The sequence below is a fragment of the Alligator sinensis genome, unplaced genomic scaffold (assembly GCF_000455745.1).
Source record: "Alligator sinensis unplaced genomic scaffold, ASM45574v1 scaffold535_1, whole genome shotgun sequence".
Taxonomy (NCBI): Eukaryota; Metazoa; Chordata; order Crocodylia; family Alligatoridae; genus Alligator; species Alligator sinensis.
In genome coordinates, this window is record NW_005842157.1 from 2,123,627 (window position 1) to 2,133,747 (window position 10,121).

At 43.8% G+C, this 10,121-nt stretch overlaps 1 protein-coding gene across 4 annotated transcripts in view; it reads right to left on the reverse strand.

Moving 5' to 3' along the window:
- The window catches only part of CAMSAP2 (calmodulin regulated spectrin associated protein family member 2), a 92,715-nt gene that overhangs the window by 81,210 nt on the left and 1,384 nt on the right, over positions 1–10,121 (reverse strand). For 3 of the 4 annotated variants that reach the window (XM_025206486.1, XM_025206485.1, XM_025206484.1), the window contains exon 2: positions 9,639–9,722. The exons of the other annotated variant lie outside the window; for it this stretch is intronic. In XM_025206486.1, the coding sequence (XP_025062271.1) occupies positions 9,639–9,722 (84 nt within the window). The remainder of the gene's footprint in view (positions 1–9,638; positions 9,723–10,121) is intronic. 4 annotated transcript variants of the gene reach the window in all.

The following is a 10,121-nucleotide window of genomic DNA, read 5'->3' on the forward strand; positions in this document are numbered from 1 at the left end:
GGGGCATTAATGGTGGAAAGCTGCTCTCTGACTCTGATGCCCACTTTCCTCCCTATTTATCAGTTTTGTTTTTCCTGATTTTCACCCCCTGCGTTCTCCCCCGCCTGCCACCCCCCTCACCCAGGCTCTTTCATTTGTTTCACTTCAATTTCTTCTGCTTGTTTGGTTTTTTCCTTCTTCCCCTCCTCCATCTCCACATCTGGGCTATCTGCTGCTCTCCTCTCCCCTTCTTCTGTTTTTTTTTTTGTGCTGCCTCAATTGATGATGTCTCTCTCCCCTCCTCCATTCCTCCCTGCAGGGTCATGGTCACCATTTCTACCTTGCTCTCAGCCACTTCTTCCCTGCTATCCCTTTCTGATTCACACTGTTTCACAGGGGATCTGACCTTACTTGCATAGGCATTGGAACACCTGCAATATAAGTGACTCACTCCCTAGAACTAATGCATTTTAGAGACTCCTGGCACTCTACTGCTCTATGCCCCTCTCCTTCACACCTGAAACACAGTATGCAGAAAGGTCCTCCTTCTTTCCATACTGTTGCACTGTTTCAATTGACCAATACATTATAAAGTGCGGCCCCACCTAGATCACAGATGGGAGGTGCTGCACCCCACCTGGGCTACACTCATTCACTTTTAAAACTACTCGTACCCATCACGTCCTCATCCAGATACCATATTTATCCCGCACTTTCTCTACCCACATTACTTTTTGAACATATTGTTTAATACACTTTTCTATGCCTACTGCCTGCAATAAATCTACTACAATCACCCTCTGTTATCAGTATTGTTGTATAAGTAATGAGGGTACTACAATCACCCTCTCCCTTCACTTTTCTCCTACTATGAATTTTAGCATTTTAAATTCTTCCCTTCCACTTTTCTCTGCATCTTTCTTCCACAAAGTTTCATACTCTTTTGCATTCCAGCAGATGAATTCCCAGGTCTTTCAGTTTTGGTATTCAATCAAGCTGGTTAGGTACTCTGCCTGCACCGCCAATATCTCAAATAGTACCTTTTCCAAAAAGTCGTATCTGTTCATTTCCATTCCCTTCTCTGTCCCATCACTAACTAATATTGCCTTTATCTGTGCCTCTGTCATTCTTTGCTTCTCGTCTGCTGTCTCTTCTCCTGCAGCCTTTGTTCCATCTCCCACTCTCTGCTCCTGTCTTCCTCGTGTCATCATCACTTCTGTCATTGCTCTCGTTATCACTGCTTCTACTGTCACCTGCCTCCCCTTTCACTGACCTCTGTTGATAGCTAAAAAATGGTATTTAGAGGGTTGCTTTTGGGAATTGGCTTGTAGGTAAAGTAGACTGCATTAGAACAATGGTCCAGGGGAATGACAAAGGTTAACTGACTTCTAAAAGCCTGTCTGTGACAGTTTCCTTCAAGGCCCACCGTGTCTGAAGGCAGCAAACACACAGGCTGGGAAACTGAAGACATGTACCACATAACATGAGATAAGGGACTCTGCTGTGTTGGCCACGTCACAGTGCGCACTGCAGAGCCCTTGGGATTTCTGGTTTTGGTAAAAGAGTCCAAATTAGGAGGACCAGGGAAAGAACCAAATTAAGATGTGTGCATTTGAGGAGTTTGAGAAATCAAGGAATATGCTCGCAGGACGAACATGGACAGTATGATGACCACAGGGAGACCAATTAATGATGCCCAGAGACGAAAAGTCAGAGGGGGAGAAAAGATACAAAACGAGGGATTTCAGAGCAGCAAAGGGTTCTCAAGAGGGGAACCTGGGCCACCACAGACGGAGGGTACACCACCAGCCTGTCTCATGCACCCCACTGGGCTGCTGACATCTGACATTCAAGAGAACCTCAAAGTGAAGTTCGCATACCAGCCAGATGTACCTTGACTCTGTGAACCCTGGGACTAGTAGATATAGCATATAAGAATAATGTGGACAGTTGTATCACTGTATAATATCAATAACATTTGCCTATTATCAAACCGAGAGGTTGTGGTCAGTCTGCGGGTTTGGGTTGACATGGAACAAGGTATCTGGGTCATAAATCCAGTGACAACACTGTCCCTGCTTCTCCACTGTTGTCCACTCTATCCATCTCTGGCCCTTCTTTCCCACTCTTCATTTCTCTTTCCACCTCATAGTTACTTGCCACCAATGCCACTGTTTTCAGCTTTGGATCTCCCTCTACCTTTCCTTACACCTCAACAATCCATTGATTCCTTTCTCAGCCTTTAAAGCATTGATCAGGTTTTCAATGCTGATGGGAACCTACCACAAGGATAAGTTAATGCAACCCATCTGAATAAGACACATGTTAGTGACCATTAAGCACAGCCCCCCTCACTGCTGACTTTCAAATCATGGTGAGCCACAACACTGCATACCCCAAATCCCTCTGTCAGCCCCTCTCAGCCTGGCACATATAATTAGCGTGGCCCCGCGCTCCAAGGTGAAGTGGGACCAGGCAGCCCTGTGTCTCTGCACGTAAATTTTTGGAGCATCCCGAGACTTGTGATAAGAACGCCCAATTCCAGGCATGAGTGCGGGCTAATTAGTTCACTGATCCTTTGGGGTGCTAGGGGGAGGAGGTACATCTGGAGTATACACACATACTGAGTAGTGCTGAGCTTTGGGGTCAGCATAGAGGTGTGGCCAAACTAATCATATGTACCGAGCTGAGAGAGGGCATGAAATGCTACTGATTCTGGTGGGCCCCAGCCCAGTGATCTGTGTGGTAGCTGTGTTTGATTTTAAGGTTATTGTTTTCAAATTTGCTCCTTACTTCCACGTTCTTAGGGAGAGCAGGGTCTAACAGTACAGAAGGGGAGTAAGGACAGGAGGGGAAAGAAGTGAATGGGGATCAGGGGCAAAGGAGCTATCCAACCCTCCAGATTTATTTTCCCTGCTATAGCAGAGGGAAGGGGACAAATACAAGGCAAACTTCCAGTAATTAGATTCTATACCTGGAGAATTATAACAAATTTATAAAATGTCTATATATATAGAATCTAATTATTGGGGGGGTCATTTTAAAATCAGGATTGTCTTCTATTTGGGTAAATACGGTATTCAATATTTTAACATATGAATCCATATATAAATGAGGCTGCCATACATAAAAATATACACTACTTAGACACCAAAATGTTATGAAACTATTAATCACATTTTAACAGGTACCATAAAAAGATATAGAATTGTTTTGATACTCCCATGAAGCATGAAAAAAGTTTACTTTTTTAGTAAAAAACAGTCTTATTGCAATATGTAACAGTCTTTGTCCTCAGGTGTGGTGGTGATGCCCCTCGTTGACTGAGTAGCTCCTGCTCTGCTCTGGTTGCCTAATCTTACCTCTGCTCTCTCACCTGCCACACCTGGCTGGAATTATTTAATTTGGGAAAAGGGAGGCTGCCCAGGCCCCAGAGTGACTTCTGGTCTGTTGTTGGTCAATGCATTAGCAACATGAGCCTTATGGGACAATTTCACAGGCCCCTGACCTCCCCTCTAGCCACGCCCATGCCTCATAGTTCTCTGTTAACATTCTAATGGGCCTAGGCACTACTGTGATATACGGCCCTCTCCAGCCTCTGTGTAATAAGAGTCCCAGTAGGCTTGCAGCCTCAGTTCAATATATGGTTGTCTCCAATTTCTACTCCTCCTGGGCTTTGCTATAATTTGTCCCCACCCTGGCAGGCTCAAGGTTCCTTGTGCTTTTCTGGAACTATTGGGACCTATACCTCCCTTCACTAGTCCCAACCTGGCCCACCGGTCAGAACTACAATGAAAAGTTAATCCCTCTGGCTCCAACTCAAACTAGAAGTGCTTGGGCTACCCAACACAGTTTGGCTCTTGGTAGACCCCCAGCTCCTTACTTGAAGTCAGCAGGGCAGTGAGGATCCCCCAGAAGTCTCTCAGCCTCAGTCACTCCTACAGAGAGCTCCATCCTTCACAGCTTACAGGTCCAGCCTGCCTCTCCAGACTCAGCCTGGGTTATATATCCACCAAGCCACACTCCTGCAAGTCATGTGCCTTCCTCTGGTCCACTGCAGGTGTGCTCAATCAAGTTCACAGACCAGCCAAACTACCGTAGCAGTTACCCTCTTTTTCAGGCTGAACACAGTCCTACAGTACTACTGCTGTGCTACCAGCACTGCAATAAGTATTCTGTTGCCCAAGGCCACTCTGCCTCATTGCTGAAGCTTTTGTTCTGCACTGGGTGCCTGGAGCCTATCAGTCCCCTGCGAACTGGCCTCTCCTGGCTGCACCTGGGGCTCCCTGCAGCTGTTGGCCATTCTTAAAGTAACAAGGAATCCCCAGCTCCCCCTTATACAACATATCTGGTAATGTATAGAGGTCATGCAATTACAGATCTATCAGAATATAATTTGTATCCATTTGTAATATATGCTAGTATCTTTGGGGACTATTAAAAGATTTAGGTCTAAGGTTTAATTTTTCCAGAAGCTGATATAAATTTATCATAACATGAACTGAAATTTTAATATGCAATTGATATTTTAAACCATTTCCAAATAATTTTAGTACAATTTTTCTTCATATTTTTCAATGCAAAGGATTCACAGAAGTTCAAGGCTGGAAGGGACCTCATGAGATCATCAGGTCCAGCACCCTGCTCTGGGCAGGAAAGACTGCTGGAGTCAAATAACCCCAACAAGGTGTGTGTCCAGTCTCCTTTTGAAGATCTCCAGGGTAGGCGTCTGCACCACCCCTGCTGGGAGTCCGTTCCAGAGTCTGGTCACATGAACTGTGAAGAAGTTTTCCTTATATCCAGTCTGAAACCTTCTTCTAGGAGTTTATGACCGTTGCTCCTGGTTTTCCCCTGGGGTTCTTTGGTGAATAGTTGTTTGCCTGGCCCCTGATGCTCACCCTTGATATATTTGTAAGCTGCCACCAAATCCCCCAGCCCCTGAGGTCTTCTCTTTTCTAGGCTGAACAGTACCATATCTGTCAGCCATTCCAAGTATGGCTTGCTCTTCAGGCCTCTAATCATATGAGTGGCTCTTCTCTGGACTCTCTCAAGCTTCTCCACAACCTTCTTGAAGTGTGGCGCCCAGAACTGGATGCAGTTCTCCAGCTGCAGCCTCACCAATGTTGAGCAGAGCAGGAGAATAACTTCCATAGTTTTGCTTGAGATGCATTGGTTGATGCACACCAGTGTATTGTTTGCTCTGCTGCCCATCTAACTACTGTGTCTAGGTCCACCTGGATCATTAGCCTACCCTGATGCATGGCCATACTTCCCCACAGCTTAGTATCATTGATGAACTTTGCCAATGTGCTTTTTACCTCAACATCCAGATCACTGATGAAGATGATGTTGAAAAGCACTGGTCCAAGTATCAAACCCTAGGGAACACCACTGGCTACCTTCCGGCAGGTTGACACAGATCCATCTATTGGTACTCTCTGGGTGCGACCCCACAGCCAGTTTCCCACCCATCTGACTGTGGAATTGTTGAGGCCATGGTTCTCTAGTTTTACCTTGACAGCCTCATGGGACACCAAGTCAAAGGCCTTCCTAAAGTCTAAAGCTGACTTTAGCTGATGGATAGCTGACATTTATATTCAGCAAATTTTTTGTATCTCTCAGGGATCTGAGTGGCAAAAAAAATAAATAAAAAGAATCAGGAACAGACAGGAGCCATATACCATATCCAAGCTGGTATTTTAGCTGTCCACGAAGCTCCCCTATTGTGCATCACTCCAACCTTCATGGGCAGAAGGGCTGGGCAGGGTACAGTGGGTGGGTGCTGTGGGCTGGATAAAAGTACCTGGCAGACCAGACCTGGCCCACAGGCCATATTTTGCCTGCCCCCGATTTATATAATGCCCATCACAATAGGTCTGTAGGTGCTACTATAGCACAAATATTAAAAACCCAAATATGTTTTTATATACAACTGTTTTCATTAGATACATTTATGTGATCAAATCTGCAAAACTACAGTAGTATTTAAACAGTTAATGTATTCGCAATATATTAAAGAAGATACCTATTTAAGACATTTTGCTCTCAGAGACCTCAAGCATTTTGGATCTTAGTTCCCATCCTCAGGAGTAAAGAAAACAAAATAAACTAAAACTAAATCTATGCAGTCCTTTCTATTTAGTTTTCTTTATCCAGCTATAATAGAAGGCAGCAGTATGTCTACATATTTTCCTTGTGTGATCTACCTAGTTTTAGGAATGAGCTTCTCTAGCAGACATCTTATGCTCTAAATCAGGGGATCCCAAACTGTGGTATAAATACCCCTGGGGGTATGCAAGGTATCTTGGGGGGGTACACAGGATAAATTGTGTAATGGTAGATTTAATTCTCATTATAATAATTGGCATTTAAGGGATTAAAATATAAAACCTATGCTGATAGGGCTATGCAGGCAGCTGGTAAATCTGGAATGGGGTATGCAGTAAGGAAGAGTTTGTGAACTTCTGCTCTAGATTACTGTGCAAAGAAACTAAGGTTCCATTTTTTTCCCCTCCATCACTAAAGGAAGATCAAGTTTGCTGCTACTAGAATCTGTGTCAGTAGCTTGCTAATACTATTCACTACTACTGGAAGAGGTCTCTCTTCCAAGGATGCCTAATAATACCTGCCCTAAGGGAGCACAGGGCAGGAAGCAGAAAGCTGAACAACAGATTGGGTAAGGAAAGGGGATCGGAGTGGGTAAGGGAAAAGGGAGGGTATGGGGCTAATCTGTAGCAAGCCTGCCAAAAGAGCTGGCTTCCACTGATGCATGCACATTTGGAGCCATTTCAGAAGGGGAATATCATGCTAAAATATGTTATGCTTAAGAAGCAGCCCCAGTCGTCTTCTAATTCTGGACTAGAAACTTCCAGGAAGGACATATCTACCACACACACACACACACACACACATATATATATATATATATAAAAACATTCCTTTCACTCCATATTCCCACCAGAATGTATCTGCTGCTATTTGAAAATACTTTAGTTACTTTAGGCATTCCACTGGTAAAAAATGTTAAGTAATTTCCCCTAATGATATTCAAACAGAAGATGCCTGACCTCTTTTCTATGTTTTCAGCCACTGTCTTTGTGGGGTTTCCTTATGCAAATATATTCTATTACCGATAAAATTAATTTTAATGGTTTAATTAAAATGGTTAGGCAGGAATACATGCATCTTATTTATTTTTTGTTTGGTTACTGTAACTATATCCTAAACTTGCAGGATGTCTCTTAAACTTAGTTGATCCATCTAAATGGGGGGTGCTCAATCTGCAGCCTGCAGAGCTATGGCATCTGGTCTACAGGGTTCCCCACCTGGGGGGGAGGGGAGGGATTTGGTGGTGGCAGAGCAGCAGCCATTAATATAGCCACCTTCCTCCCACCAAATTCCCAAGCTCCAAGTACCTTGTCAGAGCCAGGCGGTGCCCCACGCCTCAGCAGGACCACGCTGGGGCCAGGCTATGTCCTCTCCCTTCCCACAAGCCTGAGCCACAGTCCTTTTTACCCCAGGGAGCTGGTTAGGGCCAGGCCATGCCCCTTTCCCCCTGCACAGGTCTGGGTCAAGACCTCTCCCCTCCACGGAGCTGAACCATGCCCCCTTCATGTCCCCGCAGCTGGGTCACATACCTCTCCCCTGCCACATGCCTCCTGGGGCATGCTTCCCTGCTATGGGGCTGGGGTCAGACTGGGCTGCTCCCCTGCCTTCCTCCACATGACCATATGGTGCCCACCATTCTGGTCCTGGGCACTGGACTGGAATCACTAACTGGCTTGTGGCTGAACCAAGCACTACCCCTCCGACCTGCTCAGGGAAGTTAGAGCACCATTGGTCTAAAGGAACTGCATTTTATTAATATTTAAATAAGGAACAGTTGCACTGATTTTCTGACTTGGACAAAATTACTCTTTTCAAGCCTGGGGAAGTCAAATGTTTTTCTACATGGAGTATTTTGCTTTAAAACATAAAAGCACTTCTCCCATATGTCATATGGCAGGGGTGGCCAACCTAAGGCACAGGTGCCACAAGTAGCACACGGCAGATTGGGCAGGGAACAGGCAGCAGTGGCAGATAAGGCAATGAGCAGAAGCAGAGCAGCAGCTTGATCAAGGAGCTCAGGGCAGGAAACAGAAACCTGAGCAGCAGACTGAGTAAGGTAACAGAATCAGAGTGGCACTTGAGGAGGGTATGGAGCTAATTTGTGGCAAGTCTGCCAAAAAAAGTTGCCCCCCCTGCTGACCAGGTATGGACATAGCATATTTGGAGCCCTTCTAAAAGGGAAATATTTCAAAACTGAAGGAGCTGTTACCTTCAGTTTGTTACCTGTGGACAAGCTGGAAACAATACAAATGTAGCAAAACTGCTCCCACAAAAATCCTGGATGAAGCACTATTAAAATTGGAACAGTTTTGCCACATTTGTATTGCTAGCCTGTGGGCAAGCCAGGAACCATTAGAACATAACTGTTGCCCTTTTCAAATATTCCCCTTTTGAAAGGGCTTCAAATATGTGTGTCTATACGCATAAACTTTCTTGTAGGTTTATTTATTTATTTTTAATAAATGAAGTCCCATGTTCCAAACAAATAATGTAACCAGCCAGGCATCCTTATCATTCTCCCAAAGCTGGGCAGGAAGGGAAAATTAACCCTCACATGAAAATAGAGTGGGAAGGGAAGTGGAGTTGCAGCAGTCTGGTAATCACGCAACTCTGAGGATAAGGCAATACTTGAATGTGTTCAGACTAAACACCTTCCTCTTCACTAAAAAAAACATGTCTCTGTCCAGCAAATTGTGTCATTCAGAAATAAGCATGCCAAAGCAGTTCCTGTTCTGGAATCCCAAATACTGTTTCCATTGTATCATGAATTTGACTAATATACTATTTAACTAAATCAGCTCCAGTGAAATTGGTGAGGATTGGGAGGGGGGAGCAAGAACTCTTGACAGGAAAAGATGTAGATTAGTTACTTTTCTGTATTCATGGCTAATCTAGTAGCCATTTATTACCATGGATGGTAAGCAGAGTGATGCTTCTTATTATTCCTCATTTTACTATTAAAATCTCTCAGAACAGCCCAAGTAACAAGAGGATCATTTCAAAAGCCATGATCAGATAACTTTAAAAGTATACTTCTCTTGTTAAAAACTAGATCTGGCTACAGTTTGGGTTGGTTTTAAATAGCATTTGTAATACACTATTCTTAGGAATTATCATGTGCACATCAGACTTGGCCACAAAGATCTTTCTACACTGTCAAATTATTCTATCCCAAGGGAACAACTGCAAAAACAAAGAATAACTACTTACTGTAGTACTTAAAAAGATGCTGTCATGGAAGTAATGAAACTTTGACACTTTAAAAGCTTTCTTTCTTATTTAATATGCTGCACACCCTATACTTAGGTAGGCAAACATAAGATAACCACAACTTTGTTCATTTGTTCTTGTTTTTGACTTGTTACAAAGCATGATGATCCCATTAAATACTTGGCCTACCAACTAAACACCAACACACATTAGCATGGGTCAATGTAACTGTAGTGTTGTCTACATTTAACAGCTGCTTTTGCATGTGCACAAAATGAGTCCTGTTTATATGTATATGCAAATTCTCTCTCAGTTGTAAGACTTTAAATATTTTTACCTACCTTTTGACCCATGGGAGTTTCTATACCATGATGCTCTTTTAGTTTTTGTTCCTGTTCCAGTATGTCTTTCAAATGTTGATTCACCTAAAAAGGGAGGATCATTTTTAAATGGCCTATTCTGTTTTAAAGAGGAACAGCCATGTTCTGGATTTAAAACTGAGATATGACAACTAAAGTAAGCAGGATTTTTTAAATCCAAATTCAGGTTCATAGTAAAACCAGGGTGAATCCATTGGCTGTAAGGCTCAAAAGTCAGTACACAGAACTTTAACTACTTCCATACCTGTCCCATACTCTCTACATTGATGGTTACTCTCCCAGAGGAGTGAGAAGAAATACATACCTGTCCCTCCAGCAGCCCAAAGGCCAGCTACAGGCCCTGAAGGTTTAGTATGTGGCCTATGGGCTCCTGCTCAGCCACTTTTCCCCACTAATTGCTCCTGCCCCAGTAGCCAGGATTATCGTTTGACCCCAGCACTCTTT